Source organism: Hyperolius riggenbachi, chromosome 8 (assembly GCF_040937935.1).
Source record: "Hyperolius riggenbachi isolate aHypRig1 chromosome 8, aHypRig1.pri, whole genome shotgun sequence".
Lineage (NCBI taxonomy): Eukaryota > Metazoa > Chordata > Amphibia > Anura > Hyperoliidae > Hyperolius > Hyperolius riggenbachi.
Window position 1 is genome coordinate 296,020,274 of NC_090653.1, and position 23,318 is coordinate 296,043,591.

Here is a 23,318-nt window from a genome sequence, read left to right on the forward strand (position 1 = left end):
GCTGTCTGGAAGTCTCACTTCATGCGCTGCACAGCAGGACGCTGCGATATTACAATGCTGCATTTTTGCACAAAGCAACGCTAACCCAATTACTGTAGTGGATGGGATCAGCAGCACAGAGGGCGTGCGACCGCCGCGGGGATTGCGTTCCGGACGCTCCGCCATCTGCGTGAGGCCTGATTGCGAGGGTGGGAAATAATAGATCATATATAATGTATCATAGATATGATGAGTGTGACCCCCTCGCTGGGGTCGCGAGGAGGACCGGCTGATCACGCTGGAGTTCCAGCCAGAGATTTTCTCGCTAGTTGTGGCTGCAGCACAGAAGGGATAAACCTTGCGGGGTCTGATAGTTCTGGTGTATTGCAGGGCTCTGGACAGAGGAGATATATACACATGTACATACATTACACACTCATATTGCTGGTACAACAGCACCACCATCAGGAAGTGTGCAGACATTGCAGGGCCTGGGAAAAGGGTACCTCTCCAGTCAGCTCAGCGACTCAGAACGGTGGGAAAAGCTTTGCTGCTTCTCTATTTCCATGGAGGAGTGATCAAGCACTTGCCAGACGAGCCTCTACACCCCCCCCCCCCCCCCCCCCCGCGCGGGGGCGGAGGGGCAAGAGAAGACGAGGGGGGGGGGAGGGACGAGAGCAGACGAGGGGGGGGGGGCGAGAGCAGACGAGGGGGGGAGGGACGAGAGCAGACGAGGGGGGGGAGGGACGAGAGCAAACGAGGGGGGGGAGGGACGAGAGCAGACGAGGGGGGGGAGGGACGAGAGCAGACGAGGGGGGGGAGGGACGAGAGCAGACGAGGGGGGGGGAGGGACGAGAGCAGACGAGGGGGGGGAGGGACGAGAGCAGACGAGGGGGGGAGGGACGAGAGCAGACGAGGGGGGGGGGAGGGACGAGAGCAGACGAGGGGGGGGGGAGGGACGAGAGCAGACGAGGGGGGGGGAGGGACGAGAGCAGACGAGGGGGGGGAGGGACGAGAGCAGACGAGGGGGGGGGAGGGACGAGAGCAGACGAGGGGGGGGGCGAGAGCAGACGAGGGGGGGGGAGGGACGAGAGCAGACGAGGGGGGGGGAGGGACGAGAGCAGACGAGGGGGGGGAGGGACGAGAGCAGACGAGGGGGGGGGAGGGACGAGAGCAGACGAGAGGGGGGGAGGGACGAGAGCAGACGAGGGGGGGGGAGGGACGAGAGCAGACGAGGGGGGGGGAGGGACGAGAGCAGACGAGGGGGGGGGAGGGACGAGAGCAGACGAGGGGGGGGGAGGGACGAGAGCAGACGAGGGGGGGGGAGGGACGAGAGCAGACGAGGGGGGGGGGAGGGACGAGAGCAGACGAGGGGGGGGGAGGGACGAGAGCAGACGAGGGGGGGGGAGGGACGAGAGCAGACGAGGGGGGGGGAGGGACGAGAGCAGACGAGGGGGGGGGGACGAGAGCAGACGAGGGGGAGGGACGAGAGCAGACGAGGGGGAGGGACGAGAGCAGACGAGGGGGAGGGACGAGAGCAGACGAGGGGGAGGGACGAGAGCAAACGAGGGGGAGGGACGAGAGCAAACGAGGGGGGGGGACGAGAGCAAACGAGGGGGGGGGACGAGAGCAAACGAGGGGGGGGGACGAGAGCAGACGAGGGGGGGGGGGACGAGAGCAGACGAGGGGGAGGGACGAGAGCAGACGAGGGGGAGGGACGAGAGCAGACGAGGGGGAGGGACGAGAGCAGACGAGGGGGAGGGACGAGAGCAGACGAGGGGGAGGGACGAGAGCAAACGAGGGGGAGGGACGAGAGCAAACGAGGGGGAGGGACGAGAGCAAACGAGGGGGAGGGACGAGAGCAAACGAGGGGGAGGGACGAGAGCAAACGAGGGGGAGGGACGAGAGCAAACGAGGGGGAGGGACGAGAGCAAACGAGGGGGAGGGACGAGAGCAAACGAGGGGGAGGGACGAGAGCAGACGAGAGCAAACGAGGGGGGGGGGGACGAGAGCAAACGAGGGGGAGGGACGAGAGCAAACGAGGGGGGGGGACGAGAGCAAACGAGGGGGGGGGACGAGAGCAAACGAGGGGGGGGGACGAGAGCAAACGAGGGGGGGGGACGAGAGCAAACGAGGGGGGGGGACGAGAGCAAACGAGGGGGGGGGACGAGAGCAAACGAGGGGGGGGGAGGGACGAGAGCAGACGAGGGGGGGGGGGAGGGACGAGAGCAGACGAGGGGGGGGGGGAGGGACGAGAGCAGACGAGGGGGGGGGAGGAGGGACGAGAGCAGACGAGGGGGGGGGAGGAGGGACGAGAGCAGACGAGGGGGGGGAGGAGGGACGAGAGCAGACGAGGGGGGGGGAGGAGGGACGAGAGCAGACGAGGGGGGGGGGAGGAGGGACGAGAGCAGACGAGGGGGGGGAGGAGGGACGAGAGCAAACGAGGGGGGGGAGGAGGGACGAGAGCAAACGAGGGGGGGAGGAGGGACGAGAGCAAACGAGGGGGGGAGGAGGGACGAGAGCAAACGAGGGGGGGGAGGAGGGACGAGAGCAAACGAGGGGGGGGAGGAGGGACGAGAGCAAACGAGGGGGGGGAGGAGGGACGAGAGCAAACGAGGGGGGGGAGGAGGGACGAGAGCAAACGAGGGGGGGGAGGAGGGACGAGAGCAAACGAGGGGGGGGGAGGAGGGACGAGAGCAAACGAGGGGGGGGAGGAGGGACGAGAGCAAACGAGGGGGGGGAGGAGGGACGAGAGCAAACGAGGGGGGGGAGGAGGGACGAGAGCAAACGAGGGGGGGGAGGAGGGACGAGAGCAAACGAGGGGGGGGAGGAGGGGCAAGAGAAGACGAGGGGGGGGGAGGGACGAGAGCAGACGAGGGGGGGGGGGGGACGAGAGCAGACGAGGGGGGGGGGCGAGAGCAGACGAGGGGGGGAGGGACGAGAGCAGACGAGGGGGGGGAGGGACGAGAGCAAACGAGGGGGGGGAGGGACGAGAGCAGACGAGGGGGGGGAGGGACGAGAGCAGACGAGGGGGGGGAGGGACGAGAGCAGACGAGGGGGGGGGAGGGACGAGAGCAGACGAGGGGGGGGGAGGGACGAGAGCAGACGAGGGGGGGGAGGGACGAGAGCAGACGAGGGGGGGAGGGACGAGAGCAGACGAGGGGGGGGGGGAGGGACGAGAGCAGACGAGGGGGGGGGGAGGGACGAGAGCAGACGAGGGGGGGGGAGGGACGAGAGCAGACGAGGGGGGGGGGAGGGACGAGAGCAGACGAGGGGGGGGAGGGACGAGAGCAGACGAGGGGGGGGGAGGGACGAGAGCAGACGAGGGGGGGGCGAGAGCAGACGAGGGGGGGGGGAGGGACGAGAGCAGACGAGGGGGGGGGAGGGACGAGAGCAGACGAGGGGGGGGGAGGGACGAGAGCAGACGAGGGGGGGGGAGGGACGAGAGCAGACGAGGGGGGGGGAGGGACGAGAGCAGACGAGGGGGGGGGAGGGACGAGAGCAGACGAGGGGGGGGGAGGGACGAGAGCAGACGAGGGGGGGGGGAGGGACGAGAGCAGACGAGGGGGGGGGGAGGGACGAGAGCAGACGAGGGGGGGGGGAGGGACGAGAGCAGACGAGGGGGGGGGGAGGGACGAGAGCAGACGAGGGGGGGGGAGGGACGAGAGCAGACGAGGGGGGGGGAGGGACGAGAGCAGACGAGGGGGGGGGGAGGGACGAGAGCAGACGAGGGGGGGGGAGGGACGAGAGCAGACGAGGGGGGGGGGAGGGACGAGAGCAGACGAGGGGGGGGAGGGACGAGAGCAGACGAGGGGGGGGGGGACGAGAGCAGACGAGGGGGAGGGACGAGAGCAGACGAGGGGGAGGGACGAGAGCAGACGAGGGGGAGGGACGAGAGCAGACGAGGGGGAGGGACGAGAGCAAACGAGGGGGAGGGACGAGAGCAAACGAGGGGGAGGGACGAGAGCAAACGAGGGGGAGGGACGAGAGCAAACGAGGGGGAGGGACGAGAGCAAACGAGGGGGAGGGACGAGAGCAAACGAGGAGGAGGGACGAGAGCAGACGAGAGCAAACGAGGGGGGGGGGACGAGAGCAAACGAGGGGGAGGGACGAGAGCAAACGAGGGGGGGGGACGAGAGCAAACGAGGGGGGGGGACGAGAGCAAACGAGGGGGGGGGACGAGAGCAAACGAGGGGGGGGGACGAGAGCAAACGAGGGGGGGGGACGAGAGCAGACGAGGGGGGGGGACGAGAGCAGACGAGGGGGGGGGGACGAGAGCAGACGAGGGGGAGGGACGAGAGCAGACGAGGGGGAGGGACGAGAGCAGACGAGGGGGAGGGACGAGAGCAGACGAGGGGGAGGGACGAGAGCAGACGAGGGGGAGGGACGAGAGCAAACGAGGGGGAGGGACGAGAGCAAACGAGGGGGAGGGACGAGAGCAAACGAGGGGGAGGGACGAGAGCAAACGAGGGGGAGGGACGAGAGCAAACGAGGGGGAGGGACGAGAGCAAACGAGGGGGAGGGACGAGAGCAAACGAGGGGGAGGGACGAGAGCAAACGAGGGGGAGGGACGAGAGCAGACGAGAGCAAACGAGGGGGGTGGGACGAGAGCAAACGAGGGGGAGGGACGAGAGCAAACGAGGGGGGGGGACGAGAGCAAACGAGGGGGGGGGACGAGAGCAAACGAGGGGGGGGGACGAGAGCAAACGAGGGGGGGGGACGAGAGCAAACGAGGGGGGGGGACGAGAGCAAACGAGGGGGGGGGACGAGAGCAAACGAGGGGGGGGGAGGGACGAGAGCAGACGAGGGGGGGGGGAGGGACGAGAGCAGACGAGGGGGGGGGGGGAGGGACGAGAGCAGACGAGGGGGGGGGAGGAGGGACGAGAGCAGACGAGGGGGGGGGAGGAGGGACGAGAGCAGACGAGGGGGGGGAGGAGGGACGAGAGCAGACGAGGGGGGGGGGAGGAGGGACGAGAGCAGACGAGGGGGGGGGGAGGAGGGACGAGAGCAAACGAGGGGGGGGAGGAGGGACGAGAGCAAACGAGGGGGGGAGGAGGGACGAGAGCAAACGAGGGGGGGGAGGAGGGACGAGAGCAAACGAGGGGGGGGAGGAGGGACGAGAGCAAACGAGGGGGGGGAGGAGGGACGAGAGCAAACGAGGGGGGGGAGGAGGGACGAGAGCAAACGAGGGGGGGGAGGAGGGACGAGAGCAAACGAGGGGGGGGAGGAGGGACGAGAGCAAACGAGGGGGGGGGAGGAGGGACGAGAGCAAACGAGGGGGGGGAGGAGGGACGAGAGCAAACGAGGGGGGGGAGGAGGGGAGAGCAAACGAGGGGGGGGAGGAGGGACGAGAGCAAACGAGGGGGGGGAGGAGGGACGAGAGCAAACGAGGGGGGGGAGGAGGGACGAGAGCAAACGAGGGGGGGGAGGAGGGACGAGAGCAAACGAGGGGGGGGAGGAGGGACGAGAGCAAACGAGGGGGGGGAGGAGGGACGAGAGCAAACGAGGGGGGGGAGGAGGGGCAAGAGAAGACGAGGGGGGGGAGGAGGGACGAGAGCAGACGAGGGGGGGGAGGAGGGACGAGAGCAAACGAGGGGGGGGAGGAGGGACGAGAGCAAACGAGGGGGGGGAGGAGGGACGAGAGCAAACGAGGGGGGGGAGGAGGGACGAGAGCAAACGAGGGGGGGGAGGAGGGGCAAGAGAAGACGAGGGGGGGGGGGGGACGAGAGCAGACGAGGGGGGGGGGGCGAGAGCAGACGAGGGGGGGAGGGACGAGAGCAGACGAGGGGGGGGAGGGACGAGAGCAGACGAGGGGGGGGAGGGACGAGAGCAGACGAGGGGGGGGAGGGACGAGAGCAGACGAGGGGGGGGAGGGACGAGAGCAGACGAGGGGGGGGAGGGACGAGAGCAGACGAGGGGGGGGGAGGGACGAGAGCAGACGAGGGGGGGGAGGGACGAGAGCAGACGAGGGGGGGAGGGACGAGAGCAGACGAGGGGGGGGGGGAGGGACGAGAGCAGACGAGGGGGGGGGGAGGGACGAGAGCAGACGAGGGGGGGGGAGGGACGAGAGCAGACGAGGGGGGGGGGAGGGACGAGAGCAGACGAGGGGGGGGAGGGACGAGAGCAGACGAGGGGGGGGAGGGACGAGAGCAGACGAGGGGGGGGGAGGGACGAGAGCAGACGAGGGGGGGGGAGGGACGAGAGCAGACGAGGGGGGGGGAGGGACGAGAGCAGACGAGGGGGGGGGAGGGACGAGAGCAGACGAGGGGGGGGGAGGGACGAGAGCAGACGAGGGGGGGGGAGGGACGAGAGCAGACGAGGGGGGGGGGAGGGACGAGAGCAGACGAGGGGGGGGGGAGGGACGAGAGCAGACGAGGGGGGGGGAGGGACGAGAGCAGACGAGGGGGGGGGAGGGACGAGAGCAGACGAGGGGGGGGGGAGGGACGAGAGCAGACGAGGGGGGGGGAGGGACGAGAGCAGACGAGGGGGGGGGGAGGGACGAGAGCAGACGAGGGGGGGGGGGACGAGAGCAGACGAGGGGGAGGGACGAGAGCAGACGAGGGGGAGGGACGAGAGCAGACGAGGGGGAGGGACGAGAGCAGACGAGGGGGAGGGACGAGAGCAAACGAGGGGGAGGGACGAGAGCAAACGAGGGGGAGGGACGAGAGCAAACGAGGGGGAGGGACGAGAGCAAACGAGGGGGAGGGACGAGAGCAAACGAGGGGGAGGGACGAGAGCAAACGAGGGGGAGGGACGAGAGCAGACGAGAGCAAACGAGGGGGGGGGGACGAGAGCAAACGAGGGGGAGGGACGAGAGCAAACGAGGGGGGGGGACGAGAGCAAACGAGGGGGGGGGACGAGAGCAAACGAGGGGGGGGGACGAGAGCAAACGAGGGGGGGGGACGAGAGCAAACGAGGGGGGGGGACGAGAGCAAACGAGGGGGGGGGACGAGAGCAGACGAGGGGGGGGGGACGAGAGCAGACGAGGGGGAGGGACGAGAGCAGACGAGGGGGAGGGACGAGAGCAGACGAGGGGGAGGGACGAGAGCAGACGAGGGGGAGGGACGAGAGCAGACGAGGGGGAGGGACGAGAGCAAACGAGGGGGAGGGACGAGAGCAAACGAGGGGGAGGGACGAGAGCAAACGAGGGGGAGGGACGAGAGCAAACGAGGGGGAGGGACGAGAGCAAACGAGGGGGAGGGACGAGAGCAAACGAGGGGGAGGGACGAGAGCAAACGAGGGGGAGGGACGAGAGCAAACGAGGGGGAGGGACGAGAGCAGACGAGAGCAAACGAGGGGGGTGGGACGAGAGCAAACGAGGGGGGTGGGACGAGAGCAAACGAGGGGGAGGGACGAGAGCAAACGAGGGGGGGGGACGAGAGCAAACGAGGGGGGGGGACGAGAGCAAACGAGGGGGGGGGACGAGAGCAAACGAGGGGGGGGGACGAGAGCAAACGAGGGGGGGGGACGAGAGCAAACGAGGGGGGGGGACGAGAGCAAACGAGGGGGGGGACGAGAGCAAACGAGGGGGGGGGAGGGACGAGAGCAGACGAGGGGGGGGGGAGGGACGAGAGCAGACGAGGGGGGGGGGGGAGGGACGAGAGCAGACGAGGGGGGGGGAGGAGGGACGAGAGCAGACGAGGGGGGGGGAGGAGGGACGAGAGCAGACGAGGGGGGGGAGGAGGGACGAGAGCAGACGAGGGGGGGGGGAGGAGGGACGAGAGCAGACGAGGGGGGGGGGAGGAGGGACGAGAGCAAACGAGGGGGGGGAGGAGGGACGAGAGCAAACGAGGGGGGGAGGAGGGACGAGAGCAAACGAGGGGGGGAGGAGGGACGAGAGCAAACGAGGGGGGGGAGGAGGGACGAGAGCAAACGAGGGGGGGGGAGGAGGGACGAGAGCAAACGAGGGGGGGGAGGAGGGACGAGAGCAAACGAGGGGGGGGAGGAGGGACGAGAGCAAACGAGGGGGGGGAGGAGGGACGAGAGCAAACGAGGGGGGGGGGAGGAGGGACGAGAGCAAACGAGGGGGGGGAGGAGGGACGAGAGCAAACGAGGGGGGGGAGGAGGGACGAGAGCAAACGAGGGGGGGGAGGAGGGACGAGAGCAAACGAGGGGGGGGAGGAGGGACGAGAGCAAACGAGGGGGGGGAGGAGGGACGAGAGCAAACGAGGGGGGGGAGGAGGGACGAGAGCAAACGAGGGGGGGGAGGAGGGACGAGAGCAAACGAGGGGGGGGAGGAGGGACGAGAGCAAACGAGGGGGGGGGAGGAGGGACGAGAGCAAACGAGGGGGGGAGGAGAGACAAGAGCAAACGAGGGGGGGGAGGAGGGACGAGAGCAAACGAGGGGGGGGAGGAGGGACGAGAGCAAACGAGGGGGGGGAGGAGGGACGAGAGCAAACGAGGGGGGGGAGGAGGGACGAGAGCAAACGAGGGGGGGGAGGAGGGACGAGAGCAAACGAGGGGGGGGGGAGGAGGGACGAGAGCAAACGAGGGGGGGGGGAGGAGGGACGAGAGCAAACGAGGGGGGGGGAGGAGGGACGAGAGCAAATGAGGGGGAGGGACGAGAGCAAACGAGGGGGAGGGACGAGAGCAAACGAGGGGGAGGGACGAGAGCAAACGAGGGGGAGGGACGAGAGCAAACGAGGGGGAGGGACGAGAGCAAACGAGGGGGAGGGACGAGAGCAAACGAGGGGGAGGGACGAGAGCAAACGAGGGGGAGGGACGAGAGCAAACGAGGGGGAGGGACGAGAGCAAACGAGGGGGAGGGACGAGAGCAAACGAGGGGGAGGGACGAGAGCAAACGAGGGGGAGGGACGAGAGCAAACGAGGGGGAGGGACGAGAGCAAACGAGGGGGAGGGACGAGAGCAAACGAGGGGGAGGGACGAGAGCAAACGAGGGGGAGGGACGAGAGCAAACGAGGGGGAGGGACGAGAGCAAACGAGGGGGAGGGACGAGAGCAGCGTGGGAGGAAGAGGGAAAGAGGCCAGCATCACATCAGGGACCTTTCTGTGCAGTTTTCCCAGCGCGTTGCCCTGTGCGTTCTGCAAGGTATTGATTTTCCCATGTAATTATATGTGCCTGGTTCCCATCTATGTGCTGCGCTGAGAAGCGTTACAAAAACGTTGTGCTGCTGCATTTCTGTGCGTTGAGCTGTAAAGCGCACATTAATGCAAGTGAATGGGAGTGCTTTAGCACATACAAGTGTATGCGTTTTTTACCCCTAACAAAAAAAAAATCTTTATTGACAACTGCTACAGCTACAATAAGCAAAACGTGCTTAAAAAAGTGTAGCACAATGCACAGAAACGCGCACTAAAGCGCGGACTAATGCATGTGTTTTTTATCATGCACTTTTACACATTTCTCAACGCACCCAATGTGAGCGAGGCCTTACCCTTTCTGCCTGAGTAACAGCATCCATCAGCCATGGACAGAACCTAATAACCGGGCCTTGTACCAAGAATACTGTCTCCAAACCTCCATAGCTGCAGCTGAACTCAGAGCAACTCTGAATCCATATATTCCATAACTAGCTGATTGCCCGGCGTTGCCCGGGTATGTTTCTTGGCTGGTGTTGGCTCCGCCCACTTTTTCTAATCCTAACACACAATTATTCAATTACTCAATGACCAGGTTTGAAAGCTTTGCGGTCTTTGGCATCAATGATTTGCATTGAAATGAAACAAATCTGATTGGCTGTTTTGGGTTCAAATTCAGAAAAGGGGTTGGAGCCACAGTCACCCAATGACCAACTGTAGCAGGTTTGAGGCTTGTGCCATTAACAGTGCAAGAATGGCGGCAATGTAAATATTCCCCTTGAAAATCAATAGGTGAATTTTTATTGACTTATCCTACATATCCAGTCACCCAGCGACCAAAGTGTGAGAACCCTGCCATTAACAGTGTAAAAATGGCTGCTGTTTACATTTTCCCAGTAAAATTTGTTTTTGTCTCTGCCCACTTTTTGGTTATGGGGATAGTGTCCTATATGTTATTTCAGGTAATGTACTATGTGTGTGGCCAAATGTCATTCACATCCGCTCAGCCATCGTTGTGTGATCAAGTAACAAACATCCAAACATCCGAACATCCAAACATCTGAACTTTCCCATTTATAATATTAGTAGGATACATGGTTTTCTAGAGGCAGGGAACATGCTAATCAAAGCATTGTGACAAGAATCACTATGGCCAGCCCGGCACACACACTGCGAAGTGTTCAGGCAGATCGTACATTCAGCCACTGAGGGATAAAAGTTCTCAGTAATACCTACAGATTAAAGGGAAGGTTCAGGGAGTGGGGAAAAAAAAAAAATCCATATCCACTTACCTGGGGCTTCCTCCAGCCTGTGGCAGGCGGGAGGTGCCCTCGCCGCCGCTTCGGACGCTCCCGGTGGTCTCCGGTGGCCGACCCGACCTGACCAGGCCGGCTGCCAGGTCGGGCTCTTCTGCGCTCCAATCTGCGCCTCACTAGGGCGCGCTGACGTCATCGGACGTCCTCCGGGCTGTACTGCGCAGGCTCAGAACTACTGCGCCTGCGCAGTACAGCCCGGAGGATGTCTGATGACGTCAGCGCGCCCACGTGGGACGCAGAAGAGCCCGTCGTTGGAGCGCAGAAAAGCCAGACCTGGCAGCCGGCCTGGCCAGGTCGGGTACCGGAGACCAATTGGAGCCTGCAGAGCGGCGGCGAGGGCACCTCCTGCCTGCCACGGGCTGGAGGAAGCCCCAGGTAAGTAGATATGGATTTTTATTTTTTTTCCCCACTTCCTGAACCTTCCCTTTAATACTCATGTTTGATGATATGTGTGAATTCATAACGCCTTACTAAATGTAAATATGCAATCTATTTATTGATGTGCATGGAGAAATCAGCCTAGGAGCTGGGACTCACTGGGGCGTTTTTGGCAGCATTTTGGTATCCCAGACAATCGCTGGCGATTCCCAGAAACGCTTTGCCAATGAAAGTAAGTGGCGTGGGAACCCATCAGTGTGATTTTGGGGTAATCGTAATCACAGGACATGCAGCATTTGGAGAGCTTTTGCACTCAATGCGCTTATCAAAGCAATTTTGCAGCGCTTTGGAGGGCCGAGCAGTTAGGCTTTTAATAAACTTTATTATACTTACTGCGTCTCTGTATTTCCTCCTTCCGTCTGTAGCGCCGCCCCCTAAAGGAAGAGGTCACAGGAGCTTCTCAGATTGGTCATAGAGAAGCACCTAATGAGCTGTTTCTTTAGGGGGCGGGGCTAAAGACGCATGGTAAGTATAATAAAGTTTTATACACACAAAAAAAAAGCAAATTGGAAGCGCTGCCCAGGCTACTGTACAGCGCTTCCAAGTGTTGGGTAATGGCCACTGCAAATGCCGAAGGAGTCGCTGCACACAGCGCTGCAGCAATTCCTAGTGGGATCCCAGTCTAACCGCTATTCTGGCAGATTTCTCCCCATCTGGCGTTATTGGGAGGGCATCAGCTCCCATATCAGCCCTTCCCTATCAGGACGAGCCGGTACTAGTCCTCTATCAACTCTCACACATTCATCATCAGTCTCTCTTTCCTTTATCTCCATCCAACTGCTAAACGTATTTGTTTGGCAGTTTTAAAGTGGAGCTGAACTCTTGCACAGGACAGAAGGAAAAACACAGATAAATCCATCCTGTGTGTATTTAGAGAGTTTACCCTGTTCTCAATCTCTCATATGTGACTAATCACAAGTTGTCATTTTATCTCTCAGCTGTGTCAGCTGACTTCCTCAGCAGAACAGCTAATTTGAAAGCATAGGAGGTTAACCCTATGACTGTGTCCGTGAAAGCAGGAAGTAGACACTGCAGGATTTGTATCAGCTGTAACAAAGAAACGTTTTTCTGTAAAGCTCATTAAGCTGTTGCTTATCTTTTAGCGCAGAGAGGAAGTTCGGAGTTCAGGTGCGCTTTAATGTAGATTTTGTGTGTACAGCTTGTATAATAAAATTAACTATTTAATGGTTCCACCCTTATGCTGGGTACACACTATGGCCCCATTCACACTTGAGCGTTTTGCCGGCGACTTCAGCAAAACGCTCGAACGCTAGCGCTTTTGAAAGCGCTAGTGTAATAAAACAGTATGGCCCGGTCTTACTTGGGTGATTTGCTCTAATCGCTGCAAATCGCTGAAAACGTGAAACGCAAACGCGTAGCCTGCACCATTTTCAGGCGATTTCCCGGCGATCGCGTTTCAGTGCTATAGAAGCGCTAAACGCGTTCACGGAGAAATCGCTGCAGTGCATTTTTCCACGTGAAATTGCGGAAAAGTCACTCCCGCAAAACGCCGGCAAAAAAAAATCGCCCGCATTTTGCGCTTCTAAGTGTGAATGGGGCCTAAGTGTTTCTTCGGTCGGTTTTCCGTTCGATCGATTCTCTTATCTTTACTTCTCAATTTCCATTCACTTCTATAAGAAATCGACCAGAAAAACAATCGAAAATAATTTCAGACATGATGGAAATTATCTATCGAAACACAAAATTGTATGGTGTGTACCAAGCATTAAACTGGACCTGAACTCTTGCACAGGACAGAAGGAAAACAGAGAAATGCACCCTGTATGTATTTAGAGAGTTTAGCCTGTCTAATCCCCCCTCCTCTGTGAGATGAATGCTTCCGCTCCGCCACACTCCATGTTTCCATCCTCCTGGCAGTGAGGTTTCCGGGAATGAAGCAGATGGGATGGGAATGGCAGCGGTGATTATGCTGATAGGAGGTGGGGTCCCCCCGGAGTGAGGCCAATGTGTGCAGACTGGTTATCTGCGTCCACCTGCAGGCCCCCAGACCCCATGAGACACGTGTGTGCCCCCTCCGGTGGAGATTAATCTCGACATTACCGCCATATTACAGTCTAATTGCCGACAGACTCCCGTGGGAAGATGGGATATTAACCCATGAAAGCCAGGTGTAAGTGCAAAGCATTTAAAGGGCCCCCCGCGTAATATCTGAAGAGGAGATAGTGAGCGCAGGAATCCCCTCCTCTGTCAGCCCCCTCGTTATACAGATAATTATTCCTATTCCAATGCAATTCTTTATTCGTCTTGCATAAAAACAGCCAATGTTTCGGAATCGCGTAGGGCCCCTTTATCAAGGCAAGATTTGCTCGTAGGCAGAAATCAGTGTGCAGCAATGAAAGGGCTCCTGTTGGAGAAGCTCGCCCCCCATGGGTCTGTCGCTTTAGGCCTGGTTCACACTGGCTGCTGCTGGCAGCGTGTTTAGCTGAACGCTGCTCCATCACTGTACCGCCAAACACAACATGCTCCGTCTTGGGAATTTTCATGGACCGCGACGTTCGTACAACTTTAATTTACCTTCTTATAGATTTTTATACCTGCCGTATCTGCCCACAATGGAGATGTGGATTTTATAACATTTCGGGATAAGATTGATACTAGTGTTAATATTGCAATATTTTTACCACGTTTGGATACACAGCGATATTTATCCTTGAGATTGGAATTCTATCAAATAAAAATATAAGTCCAGCGCCTCTCTCTATGGATTTTTATGTTCCTACAACTTCCAGCAAATGATGGTAAACGCAGGAGATGGATGCTTCCATTTGTGGGACTGCAGGACGGGGGCTAATCCGGCAGTAAACGACTCGTCTGTCCCCGGCATTTACCCCCGAGGGAGCCAGCCCCCGACACCCCTCATATTACTCCACACAACATCACTGGAAGGTTCTTTACAACGGCCATTTAGTGAAAGTTTTGGATAGCAAAAAAGAGATTAGAATGCTTTTATTGCAGTTGGTGTCCCTGGGGGTGGGATTTGGCATTACTCTCTGACCCTGTGACATCTGTCTGAGGGATAATGGCTCCCCCTGGTGGTGGGATTTGGCATTACTCTCTGACCCTGTGACATCTGTCTGAGGGATAATGGCTCCCCCTGGTGGTGGGATTTGGCATTACACTCTGACCCTTTGACATCTGTCTGAGGGACAATCGCTCTGCCTGGGGGTGGGATTTTGCATTACACTCTGACCCTGTGACATCTGTCTGAGGGATAATGGCTCCCCCTGGTGGTGGTATTTGGTATTACACTCTGACCCTGTGACATCTGTCTGAGGGACAATGGCTTCCCCTGGTGGTGGTATTTGGTATTACACTCTGACCCTGTGACATCTGTCTGAGGGACAATGGCTCCCCCTGGTGGTGGTATTTGGTATTACACTCTGACCCTGTGACACCTGTCTGAGGGACAATGGCTCCCCCTGGTGGTGGTATTTGGTATTACACTCTGACCCTGTGACACCTGTCTGAGGGACAATGGCTCCCCCTGGTGGTGGTATTTGGTATTACACTCTGACCCTGTGACACCTGTCTGAGGGACAATGGCTCCCCCTGGTGGTGGGATTTGGTATTACACTCTGACCCTGTGACACCAGTCTGAGGGACAATCGCTCCCCCTAATGGTGGTATTTGGTATTACACTCTGACCCTGTGACATCTGAGGGACAATCGCTCCCCCTGGTGGTGGGATTTGGTATTACACTCTGACCCTGTGACATCTGAGGGACAATGGCTCCCCCTGGTGGTGGGATTTGGTATTACACTCTGACCCTATGACACCAGTCTGAGGGACAATCGCTCCCCCTGGTGGTGGGATTTGGTATTACACTCTGACCCTGTGACACCAGTCTGAGGGACAATGGCTCCCCCTGGTGGTGGGATTTGGTATTACACTCTGACCCTGTGACACCAGTCTGAGGGACAATGGCTCCCCCTGGTGGTGGGATTTGGTATTACGCCCTGACCCTGTGACACCAGTCTGAGGGACAATGGCTCGCCCTGGTGATGGGATTTGGCATTACGCTCTGACCCTTTGACACTTGTCTGAGGAACAATCGCTCCCCCTGGTGGTGGGATTTGGTATTACACTCTGACCCTGTGACATCTGTCTGAGGGACAATGGCTCCCCCTGGTGGTGGGATTTGGTATTACATTTTGACCCTGTGACACCTGAGGGACAATGGCTCCCCCTGGTGGTGGGATTTGGTATTACACTCTGACCCTGTGACACTTGTCTGAGGGACAATCGCTCCCCCTGGTGGTGGGATTTGGTATTACACTCTGACCCTGTGACATCTGTCTGAGGGACAATGGCTCCCCCTGGTGGTGGGATTTGGTATTACACTATGACCCCTATGACACCAGTCTGAGGGACAATCGCTCCCCCCCTGGTGGTGGGATTTGGTATTACACTCTGACCCTGTGACACTTGTCTGAGGGACAATCGCTCCCCCTAACGGTGGTATTTGGTATTACACTCTGACCCTGTGACATCTGAGGGACAATCGCTCCCCCTGGTGGTGGGATTTGGTATTACGCCCTGACTGACGTCTGAGGGACAATGGCTCCCCCTGGTGGTGGGATTTGGTATTACACTCTGACCCTGTGACATTTGTCTGAGGGACAATCGCTCCCCCTGGTGGTGGGATTTGGTATTACACTGACCCTGTGACACCTGTCTGAGGGACAATGGCTCCCCCTGGTGGTGGGATTTGGTATTACGCCCTGACTGACGTCTGAGGGACAATGGCTCCCCCTGGTAGTGGGATTTGGTATTACACTCTGACCCTGTGACATCTGAGGGACAATCGCTCCCCCTGGTGGTGGGATTTGGTATTACGTCCTGACCCTGTGACACCAGTCTAAAGGGACAATGGCTCCCTTCCCCCCCCCCCCCCCCCCCGTGACATATTAATACATCACTGTCAATTCTCAATATTTTTTGGCTTGGTTCCCACCAATATTGTTATATTAGGATTTTCCTGTGTTTTGTAACATTTTTATAACTGTGGCTTTTATCAATATTATCACATCAATATTATCATATATATATATATATATATATATATATATATATATATATATATATATATATATATATATATATATATATATATATATATATATATATATATATATATAAAACTCCATTCAAATTGGTATTTCTGATGCAATCTGGGGTGGAATTATTTACTCATAGTTTGATTGTTGTCAATAGAACTGTCTATATATACACTCGCCTAAAGCATTATTAGGAACACCTGTTCAATTTCCCATAAATGCAATTATCTAATCAACCAAGAATTTATAAACCAGGATGATACCATTTATTGGCTAACTAAAAATGAATAAAAATAAGCAAGCTTTCGGCCTTGCATCCTGATTTATAACTTCTTGCTTTTACTGATGCCTAACACGGTACAATACCCTACTGCTAATCAACCAATCACATGGCAGCTGCTTCAATGCATTTAGGGGTGTGGTCCTGGTCAAGACATCTCCTGAACTCCAAACTGAATGTCAGAATGGGAAAGAAAGGTGATTTAAGCAATTTTGAGCGTGGCATGGTTGTTGGTGCCAGATGGGCCGGTCTGAGTATTTCACAATCTGCTCAGTTACTGGGATTTTCACGCACAACCATTTCTAGAGTTTACAAAGAATGGTGTGAAAAGGGAAAAACATTCAGTATGCGGCAGTCCTGTGGGCGAAAATGCCTTGTTGATGCTAGAGGTCAGAGGAGAATGGGCCGACTGATTCAAGCTGATAGAAGAGCAACGTTGACTGAAATAACCACTCGTTACAACCGAGGTATGCAGCAAAGCATTTGTGAAGCCACAACACGCACAACCTTGAGGCGGAAGAACACCCCACCGGTATCACTCATCTCCACTACAAATAGGAAATAGGCTACAATTCGCACAGGCTCACCAAAATTGGACAGTTGAAGACTGGAAAAATGTTGCCTGGTCTGATGAGTCTCGATAGAGTCAGAATTTGGTGTAAACAGAATGAGAACATGGATCCATCATGCCTTGTTACCACTGTGCAGGCTGGTGGTGGTGGTGTAATGGTGTGGGGGATGTTTTCTTGGCACACTTTAGGCCCCTTAGTGACAATTGGGCATTGTCAGCATGTCAGAAAGCTCAAATTATTTCACATTGGTTTCTTGAACATGACAATGAGGTCACTGCACTAAAATGGCCCCCACAGTCACCAGATCTCAACCCAATAGAACATCTTTGGGATGTGATGGAACGGGAGCTTCATGCCCTGGATGTGCATCCCACAAATCTCCATCAACTGCAATAGGGCTGCACAGTTTATCGGTTTAAAACCAAAACCGCGGTTAGTGGCAAGACGATCTGCTGATCATCAGTACCTTCGGTTTTTCGGTCCGCTGTCTGTAGTGTACTTTGTGTCTGGCCCCGCTGTGCGCGGATTGGCCAGAAGTAGTGAATATGTATGAGTGTTAATGAGCGGGGGGGGGGCAGATCCACTCGAGTGAGCGGACGGGCACATACAGCTTTACCAATCACTGGATAGCGATGGAATGACGGCAGCGGTAGGCGGAGCTGTATGCTCTGTACAGCTCCACCTACCGCTGCCGTCATTCCATCGCTATCCAGTGATTGGTAAAGTTGTGTGTGCCTAGCCGCTGCTCGAGTGGATCCGCCCATTAACACTCATACATATTCACTGCTTCTGGCCAATCCGCACACAGCGGAGCCAGACACAAGGTACACTACAGATAGCGGACTGGGCAGTGCGGGCACTATGAAAGCTGCTGCTGCACCAGATCGTCAACATGAACTGCGCCCGCCCCGTGCATCCCCCCGCTGACCTAAAGTGCGAAAGCAGGTTTTGGAGGGGGAAAAAAAAAAAAAAAAAAAATCGCGGAAAAAAAATCGAAATTGCAATTTGAGAGAAAAATCGCAGTTTCGATTTTTCCCTAAAATCGTGCCGCCCTGCTATCCTATCAATATGGGCCAACATTTTTAAAGAATGCTTTCAGCACCTTGTTGAATCAATGCCACGAAGAATTAAGGCAGTTCTGAGGGTGAAAGGGGGTCACACACCGTATTAGTATGGTGTTCCTAATAATCCTTTAGGTGAGTGTATAACTCCATTCAAATTAGTATTTCTGCAGCAATCTAGGGTGGAATTACTCATATTTTGATTATTATTATTATTATTTAGTATTTATATAGCGCCGACATATTACGCAGCGCTGTACAGTGTATATATATATATCTTGTCACTAACTGTCCCTCAAATGAGCTCACAATCTAATCCCTACCATTGTCATATGTCTATATTATGTAGTGTAAGTACCGTAGTCTAGGGCCAATTTTAGGGGGAGCCAAGTAACTTATCCGTATGTTTTTGGAATGTGGGAGGAAACCGGAGTGCCCGGAGGAAACCCACACAGACACGGGGAGAACATACAAACTCTTTGCAGATAGTGCCCTGGCTGGGATTCGAACCAGGGACCCAGCGCTGCAAGGCGAGAGAGCTAACCACTACGCCACCGTGCTGCCCGATTATCAATTTTTTATTTTTTTTGGTAATTCTTGGGATTGTTTTTTTGTACAAAGAATGATTAGTTATACTTTTGGTGACTATTTGTCGGTTTGCTGCTGCTTTATAGGTATTTATTTCCTTTTTATTTATATCTGCCCTTCACACATTCTGGCTCACTATGACAGTTTATAATTATGTCTCAATGAAGGATTGACCTGCATGGTGCTGGTCCAATTGGTTTGCATCATAGCAATGTAATGCAACACAAAACACACAGCTGCATTCTAAACGCATGGCAGAAGCATTGCCGTAACACTGAGATAGGCGAGGAATCTGCCTGGCAACAGGTGCACTGACCAAACTGCCCCCAGCACAGAACACACTGCCATGCAAGACAGATTGCACTGCATGCCTCAGCTGTAAAAGGTCACCATACACCATGTAAACAATAAGTATGTTGTCTTGTGTCACATCCTTACTGATATAAGGAGAGACAAATGCCCAGCAGGTAACAGCGCCGCCATGTTATGCTGGGGATACACGGTTCATTTTTTAGGTGATTAGATGGGATAATTTCCGACATGTCCGATCTCCCTTTCACTCGATTTCTGAGAGAAGTGAATGGAATAAGAAAAACAAGTGGACGATAAGAATATCGAGGGCAGAATCGAGAGGCAAAACTATCAAGAGGAGAAACGAACGGCAGAACTGAACCGTGAATTCCCAGCGTAATAATGAAACATTTCCTGTATGCACTCCGCAAAACATCTCAATGCAACCATTAGTGACCGACAACCAATCGCCAATCCGACCGATAAGCCGGGATATTCTCTTTATGGAAGAAGGGGATTTTTCCAAGATGTAAAACATAAGCTTCCCTTCCCGTTTTAGGTCTGGTTTACACTAAAATCGCAATGGCTAACGCTTAGCGATTATATAAGGAATGAACGTTTTTGCACATTCATATACGTTGAATCGCTCAAAGTAATGCTACATGCAGCACGGTTGCAATTTACAAAAAGACAACGCTGCTGTGGGAACACCCTCATAGGGTTAGGACACCTTCTCACTTGGGCCATTAGCAGGTGAATCCCGCTAACAGCCGATGCGCTAGCGCAATATTAAGTATATGGCAGTGATGTCACTGCCACCATTGCGGGCACTTTGCAATGAGCGGCAATCGCAAATGCGTTACATGCAGCATTTTTCGGCAATTCATGAGCAATCGCGAATACCATACTTATTGAAGCGCTAATCACCATCGCTCATCAAGCGCAAATTTGTACAGTAATTTTATCGCAATTAGCGTTTTGCCATTTTCAAGTGTGAAAGGGCCGTAACAGTAGCCAAACACTTTTCAAAGCAATCAAAAGCGCTCTTGGTGTGAACTAGGCCTTATTTGGTTTCTACACAGAAATAAGAGTGTTTGTGAAGTGAGCGGCTGTAGCCGTTTCTTACATTTCCACTGAGCACATTGTACAGCAAAGCACACTATCGGCGATACACTTTAAACTCCGGAAACGTTTACACATGCAGGGAGCGCACAAGTTTTACTGTTACTAGGGTAAGTGGAGCAGCGGCTGCTAACACGCATCATCATTTATGTTACCGCAGAAACGCAAGTGGCGCTAAGGCCCCTTTTAGAACACATGCTGAAAAACTCTCCATAGCAGCGCACTGTGGAAAAGCTTTCAGCGTACATTGTGATAGAGGCTGTAGGGAAACATGGACATTACCTTGCACTTCAGTTGTCCTTTCAGTTATAACTGACAGCAACTAATATATTTCAGTTCTGACAAAATCTTATAACTGGAAGGGATTGTAGTAAGAAGAAAATGTTGAGCTTGTGAGCGGAACTGACGGCAAGGTAAGTATGTAGTATTAATTTGCAGGTACATACTAAGTTTATTTTAAATAATTTTACTCAGTTCAGGTTGACTTTAAGGGCTACTCCACCTGCGCTAGTAAGGGAAGAGTTGACGAGTGCACCCCACGCCCAGCAACTTTACAGCAATGTACCTCTCCAGGGTCTGTATCATTTGTTTTTCAAATGTTATCAATTTTTAGTGAACACTTAATACATGACAACATATCTGACCTTCAGTATAAGAGACATGGGGAGGGGTACAGGGGGTGCTGTATATGGGGGAGGGATACAGGGGCGCAGGAGATAAGCGGAAGGGTACAGGAGATGAGGGGAGGGGTACAGTGGATAGGAAGAGGGGTACAGGACATGAGGGAAGGGATGGGTAGAGGGGGTGCAGGAGATAGGGGGAGGGGTACAGGGGGTGCAAGAGGTAGGGGGAGGGATACAGGAGGTAGGGGGAGGGGAATAGGGGGTGCAGGAGGTAGGGGGAAGGGTTCAGGGGGTGCAGGAGATATGGGAAGGGTTCAGGGGGTGCAGGAGATGGGTGGAGAGGTGCAGGAGGTAGGGGGAGGGGTACAGGAGGCTGGGGGGGGTGCAGGAGATAGAGGGAGGTGTACAGAGGGTGCAGAAGGTAGGGGGAGGGGTACAGAGGGTGCAGGAGGTAGGGAGAGGGGCACTGGGGGTGCAGGAGATAGGGGGAGGGGCACTGGGGGTGCAGGAGATAGGGGGAGGGGTACAGGGGGTGCAGGAGATAGGGGGAGGGGTACAGGGGGTGCAGGAGATAGGGGGAGGGGTGCAGGAGATAGGGGGAGGGATACAGGGGGTGCAGGAGATAGGGGGAGGGATACAGGGGGTGCAGGAGATAGGGGGAGGGATACAGGGGGTGCAGGAGATAGGGAGAGGGGCACTGGGGGTGCAGGAGATAGGGGGAGCAGTACAGGGGGTGCAGGAGATAGGGAGAGGGGCACTGGGGGTGCAGGAGATAGGGAGAGGTGTAAAGAGGGTGCAGGAGGTAGGGAGAGGGGCACTGGGGGTGCAGGAGATAGGGGGAGCAGTACAGCGGGTGCAGGAGATAGGTGGAGGGGCACTGGGGGTGCAGGAGATAGGGGGAGGAGTACAGGGGGTGCAGGAGATAGGAGGAGGAGTACAGGGGGTGCAGGAGATAGGTGGAGGAGTATAGGGGGTGCAGGAGATAGGTGGAGGAGTATAGGGGGTGCAGGAGATAGGGGGAGGAGTACAGGGGGTGCAGGAGATAGGGGGAGGAGTACTGGGGGTGCAGGAGATAGGGAGAGGGGCACTGGGGGTGCAGGAGATAGGGGAGGTGTACAGGGGGTGCAGGAGGTAGGGAGAGGGGCACTGGGGGTGCAGGAGATAGGGGGAGCAGTACAGGGGGTGCAGGAGATAGGTGGAGGGGCACTGGGGGTGCAGGAGATAGGGGGAGGAGTACAGGGGGTGCAGGAGATAGGGGGAGGTGTACAGAGGCTGCAGGAGGTAGGGAGAGGGGCACTGGGGGTGCAGGAGATAGGGGAGGGGTACAGGGAGTGCAGGAGATAGGGGGAGGGGCACTGGGGGTGCAGGAGATAGGTGGAGGGGCGGTGGGGGTGCAGGAGATAGGGGGAGGGGTACAGGGGGTGCAGGAGATAGGGGGAGGAGTACAGGGGGTGCAGGAGATAGGGGGAGTGGTACAGGGGGTGCAGGAGATAGGGGGAGGAGTACAGAGGGTGCAGGAGATAGGTGGAGGGGCACTGGGGGTGCAGGAGATAGGGGGAGCAGTACAGGGGGTGCAGGAGATAGGGGGAGGTGTACAGAGGGTGCAGGAGGTAGGGAGAGGGGCACTGGGGGTGCAGGAGATAGGGGAGGGGTACAGGGAGTGCAGGAGATAGGGGAGGGATACAGGGAGTGCAGGAGATAGGGGGAGGGGCACTGTGGGTGCAGGAGATAGGTGGAGGGGCACTAGGGGTGCAGGAGATAGGGGGAGGGGTGCAGGAGATAGGGGGAGGAGTACAGAGGGTGCAGGAGATAGGTGGGGGGGCACTGGGGGTGCAGGAGATAGGGGGAGTGGTACAGGGGGTGCAGGAGATAAGGGGGAGGAGTACAGAGGGTGCAGGAGATAAGGGGGAGGGGCACTGGGGGTGCAGGAGATAGGGGGAGCAGTACAGGGGGTGCAGGAGATAGGGGGAGGGGAATAAGAGGGTGCACTGGGGGTCTCACACGCACTACGGGGTCTCCCGCCAATCTCCTCACCTCAGCATCCAGTGTGGCCATAGCTCCGACCCCAGCGTAGCCCCGCCCGCCGTTTGTGACGCCTAAACCCCACCCACCGCACTCCAGCTGAGGCGAGAGGAAATGAGGATTCTGCGCATGCGCTGCTCACTCTGAGCTGAACATGGCTGCCCGGCCCCGCCTCCTTCGGTTTCCTCATCATCCGGCGCCGGACATAGCGTACAGTACAGCCTAGAGGGAGGGACAGCAACTACGTCACCGGAAGTGTGGCACTGAGCATGCGCAGGAAGGCAGCTCTGAGGCAGCACGATCTGACAGGGCAGCAGGACTTGTAATGGCCTAAAAATGTCCAGTAACTGCCAACCCACTGAGCCAATCCAATCCAAAAAGCTTTATTGGCAGGACCAAAAACATTTAGCATTGCCAAAGCAAAACAAAACATTAACATGGAGAGGGGGATTGTGGGAATAAGGGAAGGATATAGGGGGTTGGGGTATATAGTCCATAGGTGTGTGGAGGATGTAAGGGACAATATGGGGGGCTGGGATATACAGTCCATAGGGGGGTATTGGGTACGGTGACCATACGTCCCGCTTTACCCGGGACGCGTCCCGCCTTCGGGGGGCGCTGTCCCAGACTGCATGAGGTCCCGGGAAACGTCCCGCTTTTAGCAGCGGGACGTCCCGGCCTCGGGACTCTGGCCACCGTACAATGAACTAGCCGCAGCGTCTACTAGACGCTGCGCTAGTTCATTCCTCGCAGCCCCGCTCCAGCCTGCAATGTTCTCCTCCGGCAGGCACAGGCAGAGCAGGGCTACGGGAAGATGGCGTCCAGAGGCGGAGCCCTGTATTGGAGACTATTTGTCTCCAGTACAGGGCTCCGCCTCCGGACGCCATCTTGCCGTAGCCCTGCTCTGC

The 23,318-nt window shown here is 57.1% G+C and overlaps 1 protein-coding gene across 1 annotated transcript in view; it reads right to left on the reverse strand.

The window, feature by feature from the left end:
* Nucleotides 1–22,500, reverse strand: part of EHMT1 (euchromatic histone lysine methyltransferase 1) — a 185,417-nt gene extending 162,917 nt beyond the window's left edge. Inside the window, exon 1 of the mRNA XM_068249180.1 lies at nt 22,423–22,500. Coding sequence (XP_068105281.1) covers nt 22,423–22,443 — 21 coding nt within the window. The 5' untranslated portion in view covers nt 22,444–22,500. The remainder of the gene's footprint in view (nt 1–22,422) is intronic.
* Nucleotides 22,501–23,318: the final 818 nt, after the last annotated feature.